Consider the following 23,509-nt stretch of genomic DNA (forward strand, 5'->3'; position numbering starts at 1 on the left):
TTTTCAATTTTTCATTAAAAAATTTTTACTTTTACTATTTGACATTTGACTTTACATTTTACACATGTTTTTTCATTTGGCTATTTGCAGAGTTTGCAGTAGGATTTCAAAAAGGTAACAAAAATCAATTGACATATACAAAATACATAAACATAAGTAAAAAGGTTTTGTAACATTTTCAGCGTTCACATGGCTGACTACATAGCATCATCGATACAATGGTCAATTTCGAATTACGACATGCTTTTTTCTATTCACTCATCCAATGTTCCGTTTACCAACATCAGAACAGGCAAAACCGAAATGACTAAAAATATTATTTAATACAACATACATGATTATATTAAATGAATCCCTGTCCCATAATACAGAGAATTTTTTCCCTTCCGTCTACTAAGTATTAGTTGTCCTCAGTTTGTTAAAAGAATAAGGTAGGTACGAAAAAATGAATTAGCGTGAAAAAATTGCACAAGATAAAATTAAAATCAGCAGGCAGTCCAGGTAAGCAGTCTCAAAAACGGCTAAATTGAAAATAACTTTGCTTGTCGGGACATAATGCTCAAAACGAAAAACAATGGATTGGTAGATACAAGGCATGTACCAATTGCTTTTAAGTGAACATGTTACCATGCTAGTAGGAAATGCCCCTTCAAGTAGGTGTTTTAATGACTGCTGATGTCGTTTAAGAACATGCATTTGGAGTAGCACAGGGTCACTGTCTTGGGAATCTGAGTAAAAGATGTGGCTTAAGTAGAGGCGTCAAAATGCTAATTTTTGGATCAGGAACTAACCACAGGAGATTAGAAAAGCTTTTTCTATCATCATTTTAGCTCGAAGTTTTCTTTGTCGATTTGTTTGTAACATGGTTGCTAGTTGCTTGTAATACTGCTTCCAGTGACGGAAGATTGGCTAAAGAGTTGCTGTTGACGACGCTGTTTACGAAGTGCAAAATAATCTTTACAAGTCAATTGGACGGTAGTTGTTGGTGATGGAGGTCTTAGAACGTCTTGAAATCTTTTGGGTACATGTTTTCTACGCTTTTCCGTCACACGGACAGGAGTTTCCTCTACCATTCCACTTGTTGGGCACGCATGTGCAAGCATAGCCTTCTTCAATCCCTCTTCGATTATTGCTTGACCTATACTAGCCCAATACGACCGCTTACGGTTAACAGTTCCAAATGGAGCTAGCGATACCTGACCTTCATAACCTGGTAGAAAACGAGGAACCGTGAATCCATCCGTCTTCGGTAACAAAATTCTGCGAATCGGAGTGCTACCAGGAATTGATTTTGCACATTGTTCGAATTTCGTACTATTCAAAGAGGTGACTGCTTTCGGACTCAAAAAAGCTACAGATGATAAATCAGTTAGTTGAGATAGGTCGGTAACAGGTGGTAAGGAAACCTTCGGTGAAATCGTTTCACTTCTTCTCACTGGAGTAATACTTGAGTTGATGTTCGAAGAAATGATCGTTATGATTTGCGAATCGGAAAGGACCAGAGTCGTACCACATGGAAGAAGGGTAATAAGAGGCAAACTGTGTGGTTGTGGTTCCCGCAGCGTTTCGGGCGACTCCAGAGTAAGGGCCAATGACTGCTGAACCGGGGATTCAGTTTTTTCTTCATCTATTACCAGTTCAGACGTTAAGAATAAAAAGAATGGAAACCTTTTTCATCAAAGATTACAAATCTGGTTCGGTGAAGCTGATGAAACTGGTGACTTAAAACTTTCTTCAATGTTACTTTGTCCAGAGGTATAGCCAATATCGGATTTACAACTTGAGTTATGCAGAGTTAAGGTTAAATCGGATGAATGCATTGTTTTGTGGATTAGGGCACGGGTGTTTCGAAGTCTGGTATCTATTATCAATTAGAAAGTGCCCATTACATAAGTATCAAAATTGTAGCAATGCTATTTACGGTTACGCTTGGAGGAAGTATTATTATCGCCAATTACTGGGGCACTAGCCTTCGATGTTGACTCTTTCGCCGTCAGTGCTTTCTCCTCGTCGTCCTCTTTTTGGTAACTACGCCGTAGAACTTTTTTGGGACGAGTCCGTACTGTTTCATTATTCATGATTAAAGCACATTTGCTTGCTTCTTCATCCTAAGCAGTATTTTTTTATGAGTACCCAAGTTAACTGCCTTAATATCATATATTCGAGGACACCAAGAAACCTACTTGATGTGTTTTTGACCTGGCAAAACGCAACACCTCATGTTTAACATCCATGCCAATAGGTTCTCTGCAGAATGTGAAGTTTTCTAATTTAAAAGAGCTGTTTGTACCGTTCACTTAAGAAAAGGGGAAAAAAAAAGTATTACAAAAAGCTGTAAACAAATGAGCTTTGATAAATGTAAAAAAAAACTCACAATAATTTGAAAGTTCTCTCCCAGATCTTAACTTCTTCCCATCTGGGGTGAAATAGTAAATATCACACATGTTTCTTCTTTCATTGCCAACAATGGCTCTGTAGACAACTTCACGTTTCCAACCTGCATAATGATTCCATGCTAGTTTTCTATATCTTTCTGGCACAGTATGGATGTGTTGAAATTCTTACCTTTTTTGAAAGGTTCCTTTAACAACGGAGATAGAATGTTAAAATCTGAGCAGGATTTCCTGCCATTGCTTTTAGTTGATGTGATTGAGGATGAAGAATCTATTGGAATTAAAAAAAAATTTGTAAACAGTTTCTGGAGAAATAATTTGATTGTGGTATTTTACTAGACATTTTCCACTGAACGATATTCCCAGAAGTGTTAGGTGAAGAAGCACAATTTTCATCAAAGCAATGAGTTTAAAACACGTGCTACCTTCTGTGAGCGAAGGCCAATTACAAATTACAATGAGTACTTTGTTCTGCTTTGCTTATGGCGGCACTAATACTCAAAATTATGTAAAACTTTCGCCTCAATTAAAATTTTTTTTTTCTTTTTCTTTGCAAAAGATAAGTCAGGCAGACGACCAGGATGTTAAGAAAAAACAATACAACAAAAAAAGAATAGCGTTTTTTAAGAACTCGATTTGCAATCGTAAAAAAGGAAATCTTTGTTTGACGTATCACGTATCCATTGACCATTGCTGTTGACGGCGATTTCACGCTTGAGTCTTGACCAAATGATGCCCATTGATTACGGTTCTCTGCCTGTTGTAACATTCGGATTCCATAACAAGCAGTAAAAGAACTGTTGATGATTATTATTCCATCGTAAGTTAACGCACCATTTTATCCAATTTTCTTTGTACAAAAGATGTATTCTTCCTTTTGACTCGATGCAAAGCTTTAATTGGTTTGGCCGGAAAAAAGGGGGTGTTAAAGGAAACGAGGGTGTTAATGGCCGCTACGCAAAAACTTACGGTCAGGGGTGACCGGACAAAGCAAGTGTCCAGTACAAAACGGGTACAAGCGGAAAAAATATTGTTTATTCTATTGGCGGATTTATTTTATTTTCCATTTGCTGTCTTTCTAATCACCTGTGTGGAAATTATGTTCAAAAAATGAACAAAAAGTAAGCCCTGTGGACGTTAATTGAAAAAATTTGGCTGCTGTTTTTGCCAGTATTAATTTCTAGTGAAGGGCTGACCAGTTTCTATAGATTTCATATTTCTCCTGAAAAATGAAGGTTATAGCTGAATCAATTATACTTGCAGTTTCCAGTTCCCATATTTTCAATTCTCCACTACCATTACGCAGGGCTGCTTCAAGAGGCGTTCCTAAAACAATCGGTACAAAAAAAAAGATACGTATAGTTTCTTCTCTGGTTTTGATTGATTGGATAATCAAATAATACTTTTCTTTTCTATGAAGATAACCGTGGTTTAAACTCAGTGAAGTGTATGATTAAGGGCGTTGTTTTGAAAAATTCTATAACCACCTGACACTGCAATTAAGTAATCGTTTCCAAAGGTTTGAATCCCTTGGGGATGAATAGTACTGGTTTCTTCTGTGGAATGAAAGTTAAAGGCAGACGATTATCAGGCCAAGTTAGTCAAACCAATGAATAAGTACTATTACGCAAACAGTATTGTGCCATCGTTCGTAAGGCAGGATGGTAGCTATTGTCTGTTGAGGAATTCCGCCAATAACGTTAAAGGTACAGGCCAAGGAAGAAGTGAGGCGGAAGTTAGCTTCCCCAGAATACCTCCAAACTGTGAACAAATGATTTTGCGAGGCACAATTTGCAAAGTGAGCAGGCCTGAGACAACGGGCGATGAAATGATTCGTTGTGTTTTATGCACTGAATAGGAAGTGATTGATCTGTTGAACTGTTGCTGAACCGTTCTTGAAACGGTTCTGGCAACGATGATGTTGACACATGCAATTTTCTTATAGAGTAGGATGGATGGATACATTAGTAACCGTCCATGATAGTGGCTGAGCACAGCGCGGGAAACATTTCAAACGGATCAATCGGGACGAGGGGCGGTATAATTCCAAAAGTTTGCTTTCCAAGGGGTTCCAGTTTCGGACGTCCCTAGTAGTAAAATGCCCCACTGTTTTCTTGAGTACTTTCTTGTAGCTGAAGGGAAATGGAACAGCTGCTAAGTTTCACAAACTGAGACGGTGACATAAGCTGGTTGTCTGCATTCAAAAGGATTCAGAGACGATGGCGATTTAGCTGTTGACGAGTTGTTCTCAATCAGTGGCAAACACCGCACGTATGAAGTAGTCTTACTTCCATTTACTAGCGTGCCAGTTGATTCAGAATCTGGACAAATAATCCTTAAGGTTGAAGGATGTGAAAGAATCCAGCCGTTGAAAAGGACGCCATAAAGGACGAGTTGAGCGGCAATCTATCTCCGAATGGCACCGTTGTTTCGGGTAACCCCAGGGTCACAATGGTTGGTCGCTGATGATCAAGTTGGATTTCTTTTTGTTTTTGCTTTAACAACCAAACAAATTAATTGTTATTGAATTATACAGAAAACTATGACTAAGTGAAATTGTACAAACCAGATTGATGTCAAACCTAAAAAATTGTAGCTTTTAGATTTAACAAAATACGTGTACCAAAACAACTCTGAAATACCTCAACACCATCCAAAAATGGATCTATTTGATCGTGGAATTACCAGATCACATGACGACAATCCAACTTCTGCAAGTTTTGAAGAAACAATTGGTTTGCTGACAGTTTTAGCTTCTGAAATTCTTTCAAAATGAATTAGCATTGTCATACCCGGTACAGACAAAAAGTTTTAATATCACTAGGATGATATTTCCTAGATGTATTAGATAGTTTTCATTAGACAGAGGTGCTTCACAGTCACTGACTCTGCACTTGCTTAATTTATTTGTTTTGTAAACAGTATTGAAACTGTTTATCTTTAAGTGAAAAAGTTTTATTTTTCTTTCGAAAAACCTTTCTCTTCGTTGATCAACAGAAACTTGATGTAATTACTTCTTGCTGTGTTTCTCATCAAATGACATCAGAAAGTTGACTGATGTTTCTGATTAGGGGACAGTTTGTTTTGTTTTTTTTCTTTTCTTCGTTTTCGATTTTGAATATTTAAAAAAACGAAGAAACCGTCTATTCGTGTTTGGATAAGGAACACCGATCGTACTTGATGATGCTTCTTTGACGAAGAGGTCTTTTTGACCTTCCATTATCTTAAACGTCGTAATCATCTATCATACCACTCATCGTTTTAATGAATTGTCATTCCAATCATTTTTAATCCAATAGAAAAAATCCAAAGTTTTAAACCGTGAGTAAAACCTCATCGTGTTGCTCCGTTCCTTTTTTCTGAAAACAAAGACTAGTGCAAAGTTAATTGGAAGTGGTCGTAAAATGTAAAAATCCCAAATGATAACGAATTATTTTGCGAATTTTTTTTGCACTACAATTTTACAAAAAATCGAAGAAATACAAAAAACCATAGAATTCATTATTTGAAAATATAAAAGATTTACGGCTTGATGACGAATTTTAAACTATAGACATCGCTTACATGCCAATCAAAGTTGAGTTGATTGAATTCAAGAATTTTTGTGTAAGGGTTATAGTTGGCCTCGGGAGAGACTTTCTCATTCTTTAACTCGAAACCCAATATGCGAACACGATCGACGACAGTCGAAATGTCTTTTGATCCTAGAAATTCGAAATTAACCCGCTCCATGGTGAATGTATCGCTCGTAAAAATGAATCGAATTAAATCTTGAGCGGGTTTGTCGCCCCCCTTTCCATCGTCAACGTAGAGCCATCCTGTAACATTCGACGAGATTGGGAAACCAACCGTCACTGTGTAAGAATTCAAACGCGTTTGCTCAGCAGAAGATCCCGGCTCCTATAAAACGTTTGATGGTCAATATAAGGTCAACATCATTCCGTAATACCGACGACATAGAGCGAAGAAGATTGTCGACGATGATTACAAAAGAACTTTGCACAAGCTCTGCCGTATACCTGCGTAGTGAAAACGGAACCGTTCAGGATAAACATGTTGAGATGATTGAGTCCGGTTGTGACGGTCGTTCTCTCTCCATCGCCGGAATGAATCCAGTCTCCAGTGTAATAGTCGTACCTTTAAAAGAAAAGTGTGCAGATAGTAGTAAAACGAGGAAATCGGCCATAAAAGAGATGCGCAGCACTGGCCAGCAAATAATGCAGACATTATTCAATGTTCACTAACCAAGTGCCGGACGGAAAATAGATCGAGATGGGTATGCTGGTTTCTGTATCGTCTTGCAGGGGCAGACCATAAGACTCCCACCAATCATAAACTGCTCACTCAGTAGATAGGTTTGATTATCACGCGGGAATTGGTACCACAGCGGGCGAACCACAGGTGTTCCTTGCATGCTGGCCTGGAAAACAACAAACAATTACAACACGTCGTTAAAATGGAGATGAATTACTTTTTAAAATGAAAACATTTTCAATTGATTTCACCTCGTAGAAAAGGGTATAAAAATAGGACAGCAGTCTGTAACGCAGCTGGATGTAGCCGGCCAAGATCCTTTGCGTGTTCAGGGACCAGTCTACTGGTGAACGGGCCCGGTGATTTAACTTGGTCATTGAATGGGCAAATGGTAAAAGCAATCCCATTTGATACCAACGTGTGCACAACTGTTCCTCTTTAACTTCCGCCAAATTGTCGATGACGGTGCTACTGTTGTGTAGACTCCGCAGATGGGCGAGCCGGATAACGCCACTCCAAACAGACCCATTTCCATTACCTAAAAGAAAAAAAGAAGAAAAAACAAATGAAACTACAAGAAAATGGAGGCGTTGCTTTGGATGGTATCCAAATTGGAACCGAGTCAAACCGGAAGGCGGAAGAAAAAGCAAAGATAAATACCTGGACGAGTGCCATTTTCATGGAAGCCCAGTTAGCAGTGTAGTCATCACCGGGATCTCCTGCGAGTCCAAGATTACCTAAAGCGGATGCCCGGTTCAAATAGAGGAACGGATAACCGTACGCTTGATCCACGAAGGCTTTCATGTGCTGGATGCCGTAATGATTGTGAACAGCTACGTGTTCCAGTTGTTGGGTCGGATGGAACGCGTCGAGGCAAATCGTGTTGTTGGTAATGCCGTTCAGGAGTGAACGTTCTCGGACGATCGGAACACGTTGATTTGTTCTCGTTGGATGGCCAATTGTCGATCAAATTAAATCCTTCCGGCTGCAGCATCGAGTCATATACAAGTCCGATAGCTCGTTGACTAAAGGATAACTCGGGTAGTGGACGGCTGTTTCCAAACGAAGTCCCGTCTCGTAATCTTCGGCGGTTGAGCTATTGACCGCTCGATTGCGGAGGATCCAGGAATTGTCGGGAAACTGGTCAATGTCCAGGACGTGAGGTGGTTGGGCTAAGATAAACTTCTTGCCTGAATTTCGAAGCCATTCGCGATCATCTGCAGCCTGCGGAAAGCTTTGCTGGTCGACGGCGCCCATTCCAGGGCCGGACGTACTTTTCAGTGATGGCTAACGGACCGTAAGACGTATCGAAGAGCACGTCACCCGTGCTGGCCCGTCTGACGACGACAGCAAAGGACTTCCTCTTTTCCATCGAAACGCTGACTTGGAAATCCGTTTGGCTGAATGGCGTGCGTTCGTCTTCTGTCATCAGGCGGAACGTGTCTTCGTATTGGCCGGGTGCGATCATCTGGACGATGAGATGATCGCGGTTGACGGCCCTAACGATGACTCTGGCGGCCGGCATCGTGTTACCGAACATGTCCGTCTGGCGACGCTCTGGACTCACGTCGACAATGATCTTGTAATCCGAATCTTCTACAATATCGTCCACCTTGTAGGTGTACCTGGTAGGATTGTTGTGATAACATTTCGGTGTTCCAGATCCTGAATCCCAGCAACATCCAGCAGCTTCGCAACTGGATTGCGTCAGCGCAACAGACGACCCCGACATGCACTCGAATCTGAGAAATTTATTATTATTATTTTTTTTATTGATTCTTTTGTCCATGACATGACAGTTTGGCCTTTTTTTTCTCGCCGTTTTTAAGGATCTCGTTGTCATTACAAAGAACGGAAAGGGGAAAAGATCTTTTCAAAGGAACAACTCAGCCGTAAAATGGATCATCAGCTTAGGATGTTCTCGATATAATGGACAATAATGTCATCGATCCATCCCTTCTTTTTTTTCTTCTTCTTTTTTATTATTGGAGAGACGTGGAATAAACAGAAATCAAAGGAAATGACGAAGAGGAAAATGAAAATTCAATAACGAAAATGAGGAATCCGTTTGAAGTGGACGTCAAATAATAAAACTGCAGTAGATAAATCGTGGGGGGGGCTGAGTTATCTGCGTATGAGCTCAAATTCATTTACCTGTTTAGCGTTGGTGTGTTTGCCAATTGCCCAGGTCGGCTTGATACTCGCTTAGGTAATAACTGATGGCCGTGGGGAAGATAAGGCCAAGGAAAGCGCAAAGAACGACGACGTAAAACACGCGGATGCGGCTATCCAGCAGCAAGTAATCCTTGATTGTCGGTTCTGACATCAAAAATGAGATGACGTCACCGATTCCTGTGTACGCATAAAATGAAATATTTACTTGTTTTTTTTTAATCGGAACATCTTCGATGGGTTCGCCGTAATCTTCTTGCTGGACGACTTTCGGCTTTCTTCTTTCTCTTTGACTGGACTGGCTGTTTTTGCACGACGCCATCATCTTCCTCCTTCGGAGCGAGCCAAACTTCTTCCGTCCACTTTTTCCAAAATGCCATGTTGATCTGCCTGCCTTAAAACGCAAACGGGACTCTCTTATCCACATGTACTTCTTATCATAAAAACTCATAAAACAATTTTTCAAAGTTGAATTACATCATTATGAGCTAATCAGTTAAACTTTTGCTTATTCTCCTCTACTCCAATGACAATAAAAAGAATTTTTCCTCTTTCCCTCCCCCAACTCCTCGAAAATCAATCAACACGGGGGGATGTTGAGGGTCATTAGCGAGCGCCTCTACATTAAGTGGAAGCTCAGCGGGATTGGATTCTTTTTTTTTTAAACATCCCCTTAAAAAAAAAAGCCAAAGAGGAGGCTTGTTCCAAGGTTAGTGTATGGCAGTGGGGACTTGATTAGTTCAATTACTGTGTGTACTATATTATAAAAAGAAAAGGGAAGCACTGGCGCTGCGGAGGGTGAATGTAATCTCAGCGGCGTCGAGACGCTCCAGATGGCGCCGCTCATGGTAGGAGAATAAACTACCATATACACTTGTGACTCCTTCTAGAATATCTTGGGGGAATAGGAGAAAGAAAAGAAGGAAATAAAAGAAATTCGGGCGGAAGAAATCTGACGTAATAAATGGGGAAAGCGGGGGGGATTGGCGGAAGATACTCAAAAGGGAGGGAGGGTAAACAGAGAAGAAAAATATAGCCTTGCCCATAACTGTCACAGAGAAAGAAAGAATAAAATGACGTGTGTTTCATAATCATATTTCTTCGGATTCAAACCCCAAAAAAAAAATAATAATAATAAAAACACAAACAAAAAAAAAAAGGGAAAGATTATCCCACCCAAAGTCAGTCACAGTTATGATTTATAGATTTTGCACATGGGCTGTGGTGGAGACAAACCCTAAAAGACGGGGCAAGTCTCCCCCCTTCGCCCAAAGAGCTGGAATTGTTTTGTCGGTAGCTAAAAAGAAATCGATCGGCGCCGAAGTAAAGAAACCTAGAGGCAAGATCATCCGCCCCAATGTTTTTCTTGCGTTTTCCTCGAAGGCTCTCTCTCAAATCTCAAGAAAAAAAGGTCAACATGTTTTTCCCCCTCGCGATAGACAGCGACAAAGAAGAGGCAAAAAGTCCTTATCTCTTATGCGAATAAACAATAAAACAACATCTTTTTCGTGAACAGTTCTCCCCCGCCAGCTTCCTCGTTTCCTTTCGTTTCCCTAAGCAAACACGACGACAAATATACATACATACAAGTATTTCTTTTTCCTACACATCACATAGAGACGGAAATGTCAAGCCAAACGCACAAAATAAAAAAAAAGGCGACGTACACACAAGATCTACTACAATAAACATGGCTATATATATATACTACAAAGAGATCGATTGGAAAATGAGAGTCTGCTACTGCATCCGGCACACGAGCTTTTGTTTTGTTTTGTTTTTTTTCGGATGGAAGAGGACGGATAGATCGAAAAGGCGCGCGTCTTTCGTCTGGGTCTAGTATTGAATCAAGCAAAAGGCTCTGGCGGGAGATGCATCACACACAAACTTATCGATTGGGTGGAAGAGAGAGGGGGGTTGTTCCATCTTTCATTGCCAGTCTCTCCTCTACAGACGTGAAAATCCAAGCGAATGTTGTGGAGGGGGGGGGGAAAGTACGCAATGCGATCATGGCGGCAGCCAGGGATAGTAAGTTCCCCACCCTCCAATTTGATGTTATTTGATTTTTTTTTATTTTATACTTTTTGTGTTCGTTATGAATTTTCTGACATGGCAAAAGGGAGTCTCCCTCCTCATCGCACAGCGTCGCGTCTGTCGTATTTGTTAACAAGGTATCGATCGCTTCCTCCCCCCAGCAGCAGTCCCTCCTGTGTTCCCAACAACCCAACCCCCGCTTTTTTTTTTTTTCGTTGGCGTCTAAAGAGTACAAGACGGGCCAGCAGGCGACTAAGGGCCTCGACCCCTCTCCAAAAACTTTTCGAGAAGTGAAGGGAGGAAGGTTTAGCACCCATCGGTGCACCACTTCACGCATTCCCTAAAGAAAAGAAACATTTTGAAATGATGACGCAATCAAATAAAATTGTAATAAACAAAAACGATGAAATCTTTCTAAAAAAAAAATCGACTTTTTCTTAGTTGAGGTAGAAACATTGATTTGCTACCAACGACACATCATACAAATTGTGTCGTTTAGACAGATTGTAAACATTTAAGATAAAAACACAAACACAAAGGGGAGTAGGAAAACACGGCTGTCCAGGGTGGTTAATTGCAGTAGTAAAATAGCGTTAAAACGACGTTGACACGTGTGTCTGCGTGAGAGACGGACTTGTTCCGTCACTCCCCCTCCATCACCTCCTTCTGACGCATGTAAAAAGGGGCGGACTAAAAGTTAGAACGCTAAAAAAAAAATCAACAGAGAAGCTTAGAAACAAAAAACGAAGTAGTGTGCTGCCTACCGAGTACTCGACTATGAAAAAGCCTGTCAAAAGTGAATGAAAATTGCATCCGGCTTCCGTCCGTCTAACCCCTCCTTTCTTTGACGGATGCCGTTGCCCCCATGCTAAAAAAAATCACCAATGGATTTGTCAATATTGACACGCTCTTTGGAGAATTCTCCAATCAAAGACATAGCAAAAATTCGAGGTGTCTTTGTAGGCCAACGACGCCCTAGGGAGGCCGAAATAACAAACAGCCGCCTACTACTCGATCCGGTTTCGAGATGCAAGAACATGATTAGACCCTAAGAGCCGGAGTGAGAACACATCTCTCCAAAAATAAAAGAATTATTGCGCTCCTCTTTCAGAATCAGATTCTTGTGTGCCTAAAACACATGACATTGTTCAGAAAATTCTGGCCAGGCGGGAGGGGATTTTTCACGCCCGGTTGAACGCAAGTTTTTCCTGTCTCATCCTCTACTCAAACATTTTTCCTAAACCACACACATACACACATACACACTCAGACAAAAGAAGAAAAAAAAAAAAAAACAGTTGGTTTAGCGACACACACCGAAGCCGTCATCGTCTCTGTCCTATATCCACTCACGCAACATATTTCTATGTATCATGGCTTGCATTCCGGGTTACACATATTGCACACTCGCTGCCTATATATGCGTGCGAGGTGTGACAACTAAGCCAGACATTCCATTTCATAAAAAATTTTTTGTTACCTTATTTTTCGTTTTCTCTCCCCTTCTCCCTCTCTCTCTCTCTCCTGTACACGTATGTAAAATAAACCTCTGGATGCCAGATGTCTGCAACGTCGAGTTTCATCATTTGGAGTATATCTCCCAAAGGGACGAGTCTCATCTCCTTCAGTTCAATATCTAAACCCAATTCAAGAAGATACTTTTCTTTTTGGTTCGTTCTTTTTATTGATTATTATTATTATTATTTATTTGGTTGATAAATAAAAATTTTTTTTTATTAAATCGAACCTTTTGCCTCTTTATCTTCTCGTATTTCATGAGATATGACATCAGAAAGGGCTGCTATTCGACTGCAGACAATCCGTTCCGTGCCGGAATACAACACGATGAACCGCGTAGGATCGTTGGATTTCAGTACAACGTCCTCAACGCCACCATTAACAGGTCTGTTTCATCCAACATTTTCCTATAAATTCCATTCTGCAAAAACAAAACAAAACAAAAAAAAACAACGTACATTTTCCAAGTAGATAATATCCTCCGGGTAGGCTGTGTACAGTCTATCCCGCAGGGGGCGGGAGTCTAAATAGAGAAAAAGAAGTCATTTTTGTTTGTTTGTCCGGATGTGCGTGAGTGCACGTCCATCTGCATTTACAATCTTTTGATGATGGTAAAATGGACACTGACATATATTACTGGGCGAACAAAAACGGGCATTGCCTCGTCTCATAGAGCTGCACTACTAAACTGAATAATATGTGCGTGAGTCAACAGAGTTTTAGATTAGACATTCAGTAGCAATAACAACAACAACAACAAAGGGAAGACTAACACATAGACACTATGTCCGTCTATACAGTAGAAAATGGGCGAGCTGGATGGAAATCGACTTTTCTTCCCTTATCTGACCACGTTGGCCAGTGTCTGTGCGCAAAACACGATATTTGTGTGTGTGTGTGTGTGTGTGTGTTCCAAACAAAAGAAGAAAGGCTCCATCATGTATGCGCTACCGCACAACCGTAGAGAAAATGGCTCACGTTATGTTGTGTACTTCTCCGCATTTGATTGATTAAACAACCCCTCACCGTTAAGTTATCTTCCTCCCCCTCATCTAAGTATAGCGAAAACATGCAACATTAGCTGAGGGGCAAAAAAGGAGTGTACTATAAACTGCCTCCCCCCCCCCCACAAAGATGATCAAGTCAGACGTAGAGATGCAACGAGACAGCATCTAAAAACGAAAAGGAATCGATCGAATCAATGAATAGCTAATGAAAGGCAACGAGTCGGCATGTACTCTGAACATATAAAAAGACGACTACGAGGGTAGGCGATGGCGTCATCGATCAGCGCAGGCGCAACAACGCGGCGTCTCTCTCGCAGACGCCGAACCGGAAAGAAAAAAAAAAAATGTATATACGGCAGTGTGGGTAGGGAAAGATGCGTCAACTTGTGTGCGCTGTGCCGTGATTTCGCACTCGGCAAAACGCAAGAAGAGAGAGAAGCTGCTGCAGTTAAGAGAGAGAAGAAGCATTTCTGGCCCCTCTTTTATTTCATTTTTTTTTAGTGCGTGTGTGTCAGTGTTACCGACGCGTCCACCGACGCTACTCGCAGGATTCACGACGTCCTCAACATTTGTTTCCCTTTTTTTTTTCCTTTTTTCTCTTTCATTATTGTTTTGTTTGTGTTGGTGCTGGGCGCAGTGATAGCCATCGGCCGGATATTTCGCTTCAAGTTTTGTGCGTGAGTGTAGGGTAGTTTCGTTACAATTACTCGAGTAGCGCTCGAGAATCATCATGACGTGACGTGAAAGAAAAATCTGATTTCTTTTCCATGGATTTCTCTCTTGTGCTCCCCTTACCCTAACTAGTCACAACAAAGGAAAGACAGTGCGGAATATTGAACGATTTTCTACCGTGCACCGATCATCGAATCGGTTAGAGAGAATATAGACAAAAGAGTTTCAAGTTCGATTCGGTAAAAAGAAATACAAGGATGGATAGTAGCGCTAGAAGAAGACCGGATCGCAATGCCGGGCCTAACGCCTATCACGAAGACGAAGTGACCGTCTTAACCGGCCCCAGCAAAAGTGTTGGAATAGGTTCGGGATCTGTTTTTTTTTTGTTTTTGTTTTTTATTTTCATTTTTGTGTTGATTTTCTTTTTGCTGTACGATTGTTCCATTAATTGGATTCATTTTTGTATCTACGTCGACAGAGGATGGGAAGATAAATTACGAGAAAGGAGAGTTTTATACGAACCCACCGGTGGCGACGTGTTCGAGGAAGCAGGCCGTCTTCATTATTGGGCTCATCTTAGCGACGCTGTTGACCTGTTCGCTCATCATTGCCTTCGTAAGACCCAGTCATTGTGGACACGTCGAAGAAGGACTCGACTTTCACGAAGATGTCGCCGTGACCCCACCACCAGAAGCGATTGCCACCAACGGCGAGCCTTTTCCATGGAACGACGTCCGACTGCCGGACTTCATCGTCCCGCTGCGCTACAGCGTCGTTCTCCATCCCAATCTGACGACGCTCTTCCTACGCGGGCAGATGGAAGTTGTTTTCGCCGTCCAGAAAGAGACCAATTTTATTGTCTTTCACGGCAAGGATGTCACTTTGACTGTCGTTATGGTCAAGGATAAAAACATGAGAGAGATCATGACAACTCGGACGCTCTACTATCCGTACCATCAGCAAATCTACATCGAGCTGAAAAATTACCTTATGCCAGGCAACAACTATTCGTTGGCACTGCGATACGAGGGCATGGTCCGCACGGATCTCGAAGGGCTTTACATCTCAAGTTACAAATCGCCCGGCGGAGTGAAACGGTAAGTCATTGGCGTTGTTGTTGTTGTTGTCGTCCTGCACGAAAGAGGCTTTTAAGAAACATTAATGGGGAAAAATGGCGTGAAGGATAGGAAGTCATGAAGGTGAAATACGTTCCATTTTAAGGCGCTATAAAGACATGCCACAGAGTAGTTATTTTTCTTAAATGGATATATAGTCAAGATTTATGGGCTAGCTGTCCAGGTCTAAATAGGCAAGAGAGTTATAAATGGAAGTTTGTTATAGAGAGAACCTATACCAACTGATAAGGAGTTGAAAGAGGTTTTTTTCACTGCTCTGTCAGTCTTGCACAAAGGGCCTAGAAGGTAGTCAAAAGAGTAAGAATCCAAGATTGGGTTTCCCCGGACAACAGCACTCTTTTCATTTTGTGATTGCCAGTAGACTGGTAGAGTGACATGCTTATTGAATTGGAGAAGACCTTTTCACATAAAAGGTTCACTGCCAGCTGATGCTCTCAAGATGGAAAGAAAGCTCGCTTTCCTTCCCTAAATGAGTTTCATTTGCACACAAAAAGGACCAAGATGGAAGTCATTTGGGGGTAGAAAATGCCAATCAGAACATGATAACTAGAAAAAAAACACGTGAATTCACCTGCTTGATTGATTGTATAACGCTGATAGGTACTTGGTGACGACTCATTTCCAACCGACATCAGCACGTTCTGCTTTCCCATGCTGGGACGAGCCCAATTACAAAGCTCGTTTCAAGATTGGTGTCGTGCGTCAACGTAATTACGTGGCCCTCTCCAATATGCCACTGGACAATACTGAAGATGTTTCCATCTTTTGGGGCAGTGGATTGGTAAGGCTTTGATTAGTTTTTGTTTTTTGTTTTTTTTTTAATTCATGCAGTCATAAGGAACTAGAAAAACAACCGAGCCATCTAGCGGTCGTTGCCGCTACATGAATTGAAAACATGGAATGTTTGTTGTTCTTTTCCCTTGAAGGTTCAAGACAATTTTCACGAATCTGTTCCCATGAGTACCTACCTCGTTGCACTGGTGGTTTGTGACTACGGCCGCATCCATGAGGTGACTAAGACGGGCGTCACTTTGTCTATATATGCTCCACCGCACATGACTAGCCAGGCCGACTTTGCTCTTAAAGCGGCCGTCAAACTTTTCGACTATTTCCAATCGTTCTTCGGCTTCAGCTATCCTTTACCAAAACTGGATCTCATCTCAATGCCGGATTTTGCTGCCGGTATGTTACTTTGCCTTGAACAGGATGCAAATGACGCCCAAATAAAATGACGTTTGAATCAAAAATAGGCGCCATGGAGAATTGGGGATTGGCAGTGTTCCGTGAAAGCGCCCTTCTAATGGACAACAACACGACATCTTCGTCGGCCAAACAGCGTGTCGTCCTCATCCTCGCCCATGAATTAGCTCATCAGTGGTACGGCAACCTCGTCACGATGAAATGGTGGGACGACCTCTGGCTGTCGGAAGGTTTCGCCAGTTTCGCCGAATATATTGGCGTTCATCACATTTTCCCGGAATGGGCGATGATGGATCAATTCCTCCACTCCAACACGATGCCCGCCTTGAGAACTGATGCGCTATCCACTTCTCATGCAGTCTCCGTCACCGTCTCCGATCCCATTGAGATCGAAGCCATTTTTGATACAATATCCTACAGCAAGGTACTGTCAAAGGAAACTAAAAAAAAATAAGAATATGATCAAATAACACGAGGCTAACTCGATTACTTTGAAAGGGAGCATCAATCTTCTACATGCTGCAGCGTGTCCTAGGAGAAGAAATAATGCGACGTGGGCTGATGCTCTATCTCGAACGTCATCAGTTCGGCAACGCCAACATGGACGATCTGTGGCAGGCACTCAGTTTGGGAACTCTTAATTCTTCGCATCCCGTTCCCGTCAAGGTATAGACCATTCGTTGTCCCTAATATTGATCTTTTGAAAGATTCGGCCTGCGCTGTGCATTTCGATAACGGTCGATCGATGATCGAATTATGTTCAGGATATGATGGATACTTGGACACATCAATTGGGTTATCCGTTGGTGACGCTACGTCGTCATGGCAACATGATTCATGCCTCGCAAAAGCACTTTTTGTTGGTGAACTCATCGTTGCACAGTGTCAATTCTTCGCACAAGTGGCACGTTCCGCTCAGTTTCACTACCAGCGCTGCTCCAAATATCGAAAGTCAAATCTGGATGAGGGACCCACTATCACTGAGGGCATCAGATAGTAAGGACCAGCAGTACCTGCATCCATTTTTTAAACAAGAAGATTTTATTTCAATTGATTTATTTATTTTTTTATTTTTTTATTTTTTCTAAATTCCAGTTAACTTTGAGATACCTATGAATGTTTCCTGGATCAAAGCCAACGTTAACGCCAGCGGCTATTACCGCGTCAATTACGAACCAGCCATCTGGCAGTCGCTTATTCGAGTGCTGGCCAATCAACCGACAACATTCAGTCCGGCTGATCGTGCCCAGCTGATTGACGACGCTTTCACCCTTGCTTGGGCCGGCATGCTTAATGTGACTGTACCGCTGACACTCAGCCAGTACCTCGTCAATGAAACTGAATATTTGCCATGGTCAACAGCGTTGTATCACCTGCGAAAATTAGACACCGTTCTGTCTATCAGAACGGCCCGTCGCTCCCTGCACTGTTTTGTCCGTCACCTCGTCACACCTCTTTACAGTATAATGGGCTGGACGACTAAAGTGCCACACATTCAGAGCTTGCTGCAGCGCGAATTACTGGAAGCGGCCGTTTACTTTGGTCTGTCCAGTGCTGTCAATGAAGCCCGCCGTCTGTTCACCCAATGGATGTCTGGCCAGGTGCAGCTCCCTCCCGACATTCGTGACATCGTCTACTCGACTGGCATCAAATATGGTGGATGGACCGAATGGGACTACTGCTGGCAGCGGTATAAAGAGACTAACGTGCCCGATGAACGGCTCAACTTTCTGCGAGCCCTCGCTGCTTCAAATGATCCCTGGATTCTGCAACAGTAAAAGAAACCTTAAAAAAAAACACACACACAACTATTTGATTTACACTGTTTCTATTGATTTAATAGGTACTTGGATTTCGCCATGGAACGGAACTCAATCCGTGTGCAAGACATCCGGAAGGTGGTGGAATCGGTGGCTCAGAATCCGGTTGGATCTCTGCTTGTCTGGCGTCAATTGCAGACCCGCTGGAATATGATCGAGGTTACATTTGGCCGGGCCTCTTTCACAATAGGTCGGCTGATCCTAGCAGCCGTGTCGCACTTCCACGACCCGCTGGATCTCAAATCCGTTCAAACGTTTTTCCGCAACGTCAACGTCGGAAGTGGGAAACGTTCGTTGATGCAGTCGCTGGAACTCATCCAAGCCAACATCAATTTTTTGAATAAGAACGACCGGCAGCTGGAACAGTGGCTCAACCGGAATTCGCCTCGCTGTTGAGAAATTTTCTCGGCCGCTGCTGTAGCGCACTTCCTAAATAATGGAAAACAAAACACACAATTTGAAAAAAAAAAAAAGGGAGAAAGAAAAGAGAAATGGAATTAATTGCAAATGGATGACATCCGTCGTGAATCTGAAACTTTATCCGTTCATTACATCATAGAATGTCGCTCATTATTTAATAATTAACTATTATTAACTACTATATACCTGTATACATACATAACTACTCCAATTGTCGTCTGAAATGTATTTTTCGGTGTAGTTTTAACAAAGACCTTTTCATCTAACCCCGAAAGTCTTTGCTGCTCCTTACCCAAGATTGTGTGTACTAATAATGCATTTCCCGTTCGTGATGATTTGACAAAAAGAAAGAAAAACGTCTCCGTGACGAGCCACTGAGAAAATTGTGTTAAAATGTTCCCAGCTTTTGATGCTATAATAACCTGTGCCGTACGTATTAATTAATCTTCTATTTTTCTCAGAATATCTTATCGTGTCTCTTCCTCCCTACCCTCCCCCCGTGACTTTGAAATAATAATTCCAATTTATCATAATTACAATAACAATAAGGAGGAATGTTTGGCTGACCCCGCTCATTACACAGGCATACGTAGAATGCGGCGGGGTCTAAGAGAGAGAATAATATTATGATGAGGAAACGAGATGGATCGCGTCCAGCATGATTATCGATCCGAAGAGCATGATTAAAAATTGCAAACTAATGAAATCATCCCAGTACATATGTACGTGCCATGTATCTCTATATATCTGTTCTCTTGCAATCCCTTCGAATTCCTTGTGTACAATTTTATAAACCCTCCCAGCATACCTACGCCCACAAATTTTACACATACACAAAGTCCAGAACTGTCGTACAAGAAATGTGTAATAATAAGTTTAACAAAAAAAATTGAAGTTTTTACCTAGAGTATGTCCTCGGTTTCCAATTGTCCTCGTTGTTTGGTTACGGTTTGGTTCCACGTTTGGTTTCGATTGATCGTCTATGAAAGAAATAAAATAGTTGGCTTTCTTTACATTTCAACTGCAGATTCGTTTACAAATCAAGTAGCTTATAGGTGTAACAGACATTGTTCAAAGGTTAGGTCACCGCCACTGGGTGTCGTGACCAGTTATCGTGACCGTATATGCGCGGCAACAGCCGTGACAAATAAAAACAGCAAAATGCAGTTTTTCCTTCTTTTTTTTTCTAAGACGTGAAAAGAAAGTCGCCTAAAAACAAGGGTTTGATTTTTAGACTGTCGAAATTTTGCTTTGTTGTTTTTGTTTGTCTTCTTTACTTATCGTTCAGACGCTTTGGAATGCCACCGTATTCGGTATTCTGTTGGGCGATTTGGCGATCGTAAACTAAAATCCCCTTCATGACGACGCATCACCGCGATCCATTCCGATGAGGGAAGAACGAGTTGGGAAACTTAAAAAGAAAATTTTATTTCTATAATCCCCAACCTAACGGAAGTTTAAAGATTACATTAACGCGTGACACACAAACACAACAAAAGATAAACGGTGTTTGGACTTACTTTTAATGGCAATACTCAAATGAGTCAACAGCTAAATATCGCACTACCAATTGATAGTGGCTAATATGTAACATTAGCTTCTTTGGCTAGCGTTTTGTACTTTCGACATCGTTATCACTTATCAGAAACTTGGAGACGGCACGGACGGTCTCTCATGGTCACGCTTGGAGCGCGTGACTGTGGCGGACATTACCTACAGGGGGAAAAAAGTGATAAAAATATGTACTCGGCATAATAAGATGCGAAATGGTGTCTGATCAACGAATAAATGCCTAAATCTTAGAAAAGGAATCTGCTGGCTTTCTAGAAAATTGTTTAACTTTTTTTTTTCTAAATCGTCCAGTCATGGCTCGTCAGCGGATTTGTCATCATTCTCCTGCATCAAATTTGGCATTCCTACCACACCTTGTGAGTAGAACAGGGAAAAAACCCCCAAAAAATTCCGCTCCAACTGAGAATCAAACTAGACCTTATGCGCAGCTTCCTCCATCTCGTCCTTTAAACTGTGGAAGACGCTGCAGGAATAGCCGCATGAAAATGAATTGTACTCATAGTGTACGTATCCCCAAATTTGTTGCTTGGGTATTCGGCTTAGCTTTTTCCCCCCTCGTCTTTCCACTACGAACGGGAGAGAGCGCGTGAATCGTGACCCGCGTGCCAAACCGTCAAACTGCCTAGAAAGAGACACGCCGATTTGCCAGAGAATCACCAACCGGCCAGTCCCGCCTACTGTTCTAGCCGGGAGCCATACTCGAAAAAAAAAATGCACACGTCATACGAGGGCTTAAATAGCCCCCCCAAAAAACCCTTCGTTCAGTCCCGCGTGAATCGTCATCCGAAGCTATTGTGCAGCAGCTACCTAGTTCGACACAGTTAGCGTCTTGGCTGACGCAATCACCCGACTCCCCGTGAACTTCTTTTCTGCGCTCTTCTGACTCGACCTCATTGAATCCCCATTTCTCAGCAGTGAAAAGTTTCCTAAACGAAACATAACTGGATCCCTGGTTTCGCCAATCCCCCTCAAAACAGGTAAAATTGATCACTTTAAAAGTTGGCTTCAATTCAGTGTTTTCCTCATGAGAGCTGCCTGGGGTTATGCACATTCTTGAGCTTGTAGAGACCACTGACAGGTGGCTGGAACGTTGTGCCTTGATACATAATTAGTGTTTTCTTCTTTCACAGGACACGGAGCCTGCTGCACTCTCAATAAGTGACTACCCCTCTGCCATCATTTCTCAAAAAGGGAACAAACTCGAGGTATGGTTTTCATTAGTACAACACATTAAACTTGAAGATGATACTCACTTGTTGGATTGCAGAGAAAGAAATGCATATCACCAGCAGGTCACCAGTGGAACTTGAACCAACCCGCATGTCTCCAAATAGCCAAGCCAACTGCTATATTCACACTGCCAAGTGTTTTGCCCACATCTTCAAATATGGATTCCAGTATGGACATAATGAATCCATCCAACAATTTATTTGTTATGGATGATCCCACAACTCCCCTCTACAGTAATACCAATAAAATTCATGTTCAAACCACTCTACCATATTTAATAATGTTTTTTCTTTTACTTTTAGTCCCTGTTTGCAATTCCTTTGACCAGGAATTCCAATTGCAGGAAAATATTCATCTCAACATGCTACCACAAAATACTACACTAAAATCCAGCGGCACAGCAGAAGCTAGCCCAATAAATGCTCTTCCGTATCAATCCCCTGACGAGCAGATTGAATTTCCACTAGATCTGTTTGATTACTTGGAGAATGTTCCCTTTAATATTCAGGAACTGATTGAAGAAGACAATTATGGCAAAGTTCTGTGTGATACCGGAAATTACCAAGGAAGCAGACGAAACCCGAATTCAAACATTCTGTCTGATGAACTATTATCGACCCCAACTACTGAACTCGTTCAAGCTCAAGGTTTACCTGAAGCTAAAAACGAGGATGCCGTTATGAATTTCGAAGAACTGTGCTATATTTCACCACTTCCGACATACCAATCGGAAGAAAACATCAAACGGGAGTTACTTTGTCTTAATTTGCCATCAACCTTACAGCTCGCCAACAACTCTTCTCAAGAAGATGTGACCACACCTGTGCTCATCAACATGCTTCTGGAGAGTGAGGAAATTAGTAAAAAGGTATTACATCCTTACAGTAAATTTTCACTTATCAATACAGATTATTAAAAATTTATTTTTTATTTTTTGATGCAGCAACAAGTTTCCGTCGACGTAAAACCTACATTGGTTTACTCTGAGTTACCAAAAGTCCTTCAAGACATTAGTGCTGACTCTGCAACTGAGTATTCGTTACCTCCTACACCAATACCCCGAACTAGAACCAACACAAAACGTTCTAGTAATCCTTCCAAAAACAGCGATCTTCGTCGCGTGAGGAACAACGAGGCATCGAGGAAGTCGCGCCAAAACCGACGCAAGAAGTTACAAACCCAAGCCCAGCTGGTGGATGTCTTGGAGGAAGAAGGTCGACGTTTGACTAACAAAATCAAAGAGCTTGAAACTTTAAAAGCGGAAATTATGAAGTACATGACGGGAAGAATTAAGACAACGACACCTCTCAGCAACTTACCATCCTCATGAATATCGTCTTCAAACACTTTAAAAAGTCCTAGTTCTACCAAGTTAAAAGCGTTTGGTATCATCCAAAGCTGTTGAGCATCATTCCATCATTATTTTGTTATCGTTGGAGTTAATTTACTAACTTAGCCTTTTTAAAAATTATGCATGGCTCTGATTGAGTTTGATAACATTTTGTAACTCAAAATCTTAAAGAGTCCAATTTACCTGTTTTTATCAGTCAAGTGAATTCAGAACATTTTCAAAATCTTGAACGCTCTCGCTATAAAGTTTGAGAGATGTTATGCGACGTAAATACACTTCCATTTAGTTAATCAGCAATTCGTTGTCCCGCATTCGTTATTTAAGAGCCATGGAAACCGGTTCGTTGGACGGTAAATTGAATTTTCAATCCAGTTCGCACCGGTTTGGCCGAAAAACCTCGCGGCCCCATTCGCGCGTTTGATATATACATGCGCAGCGTTCACCTTGAAGCCTAGTTAGACGCGGGCAGTTGGTTAGGACTTTAGATATTGGAACTTAAGGTCGTCATTCAACCTGTTTACACAGTCGGTTCATATCTCTCTCCAAACGTTCAGGCGAGACGTCACGAAACAGCAAACATTTAACAAGTCTGAACAAGTTTGTTGGCTTTCTTTACCTTCCAGAAATAAAAATAATCCAAAGAGAGATTTTCAATGCGTGCCAACATGAAATGGGTCATTTTTTTCACCGCTCTTTCGAAGTCCAACGCGTTAATTTAGCTGGCGATAAA

The 23,509-nt window shown here is 41.6% G+C and overlaps 3 protein-coding genes, 1 long non-coding RNA gene and 1 pseudogene across 10 annotated transcripts; 2 read left to right on the forward strand and 3 right to left on the reverse strand.

Annotated features, from left to right (window-relative positions):
- Positions 1-7: 7 nt before the first annotated feature.
- On the reverse strand, positions 8-3,036 carry LOC116922522. 5 transcript variants are annotated; one of them, XR_006646976.1, is made up of 8 exons: positions 2,735-3,032; positions 2,566-2,664; positions 2,375-2,497; positions 2,184-2,296; positions 1,922-2,108; positions 1,688-1,861; positions 792-1,627; positions 8-728 (listed from the first exon to the last, which is right to left on the reverse strand). XR_006646976.1 is itself a non-coding variant. In XM_045174167.1 (7 exons), exons 1-7 carry the CDS (start codon positions 2,787-2,789, stop codon positions 870-872), a joined length of 1,503 nt encoding a protein of 500 aa, XP_045030102.1. In that variant the 5' UTR covers positions 2,790-3,036; the 3' UTR covers positions 8-869. The 5 variants fall into 5 exon arrangements, 4 of the variants coding, with proteins under 4 accessions (XP_045030102.1, XP_032784779.2, XP_045030103.1 ...); XM_045174167.1 differs by having other exon boundaries at positions 8-1,627; positions 1,928-2,108; positions 2,735-3,036; XM_032928888.2 differs by having other exon boundaries at positions 8-1,627; positions 2,735-3,033.
- A 2,770-nt stretch (positions 3,037-5,806) lies between these two features.
- Positions 5,807-12,472, reverse strand: LOC116922527 (annotated as a pseudogene).
- Positions 12,473-12,617: 145 nt separating this feature from the next.
- On the forward strand, positions 12,618-19,639 carry LOC116922525 (endoplasmic reticulum aminopeptidase 1). 2 transcript variants are annotated; one of them, XM_032928893.2, is made up of 9 exons: positions 12,618-12,756; positions 14,529-15,147; positions 15,787-15,967; positions 16,113-16,368; positions 16,437-16,810; positions 16,885-17,052; positions 17,151-17,382; positions 17,482-18,160; positions 18,230-19,639. In XM_032928893.2, the coding sequence occupies exons 1-9, from the start codon at positions 12,636-12,638 to the stop codon at positions 18,600-18,602; spliced, it is 3,003 nt and encodes a 1,000-aa protein (XP_032784784.2). In that variant the 5' UTR covers positions 12,618-12,635; the 3' UTR covers positions 18,603-19,639. The 2 variants fall into 2 exon arrangements, with proteins under 2 accessions (XP_032784784.2, XP_045030096.1); XM_045174161.1 differs by lacking the exon at positions 12,618-12,756 and adding an exon at positions 12,897-14,413.
- A 1,307-nt stretch (positions 19,640-20,946) lies between these two features.
- Positions 20,947-23,076, forward strand: LOC116923987. 2 transcript variants are annotated; one of them, XM_045174185.1, is made up of 5 exons: positions 20,947-21,175; positions 21,329-21,403; positions 21,466-21,661; positions 21,731-22,296; positions 22,369-23,076. In XM_045174185.1, the coding sequence occupies exons 3-5, from the start codon at positions 21,586-21,588 to the stop codon at positions 22,756-22,758; spliced, it is 1,032 nt and encodes a 343-aa protein (XP_045030120.1). In that variant the 5' UTR covers positions 20,947-21,175; positions 21,329-21,403; positions 21,466-21,585; the 3' UTR covers positions 22,759-23,076. The 2 variants fall into 2 exon arrangements, with proteins under 2 accessions (XP_045030120.1, XP_032786404.2); XM_032930513.2 differs by having other exon boundaries at positions 20,948-21,175; positions 22,372-23,076.
- On the reverse strand, positions 22,943-23,460 carry LOC123472532. The gene is made up of 2 exons (XR_006646978.1): positions 23,293-23,460; positions 22,943-23,230 (listed from the first exon to the last, which is right to left on the reverse strand). It is a non-coding gene; the product is annotated as an uncharacterized LOC123472532 (long non-coding RNA).
- Positions 23,461-23,509: the final 49 nt, after the last annotated feature.

The sequence above is a fragment of the Daphnia magna genome, linkage group LG5, assembly GCF_020631705.1.
Source record: "Daphnia magna isolate NIES linkage group LG5, ASM2063170v1.1, whole genome shotgun sequence".
Lineage (NCBI taxonomy): Eukaryota > Metazoa > Arthropoda > Branchiopoda > Diplostraca > Daphniidae > Daphnia > Daphnia magna.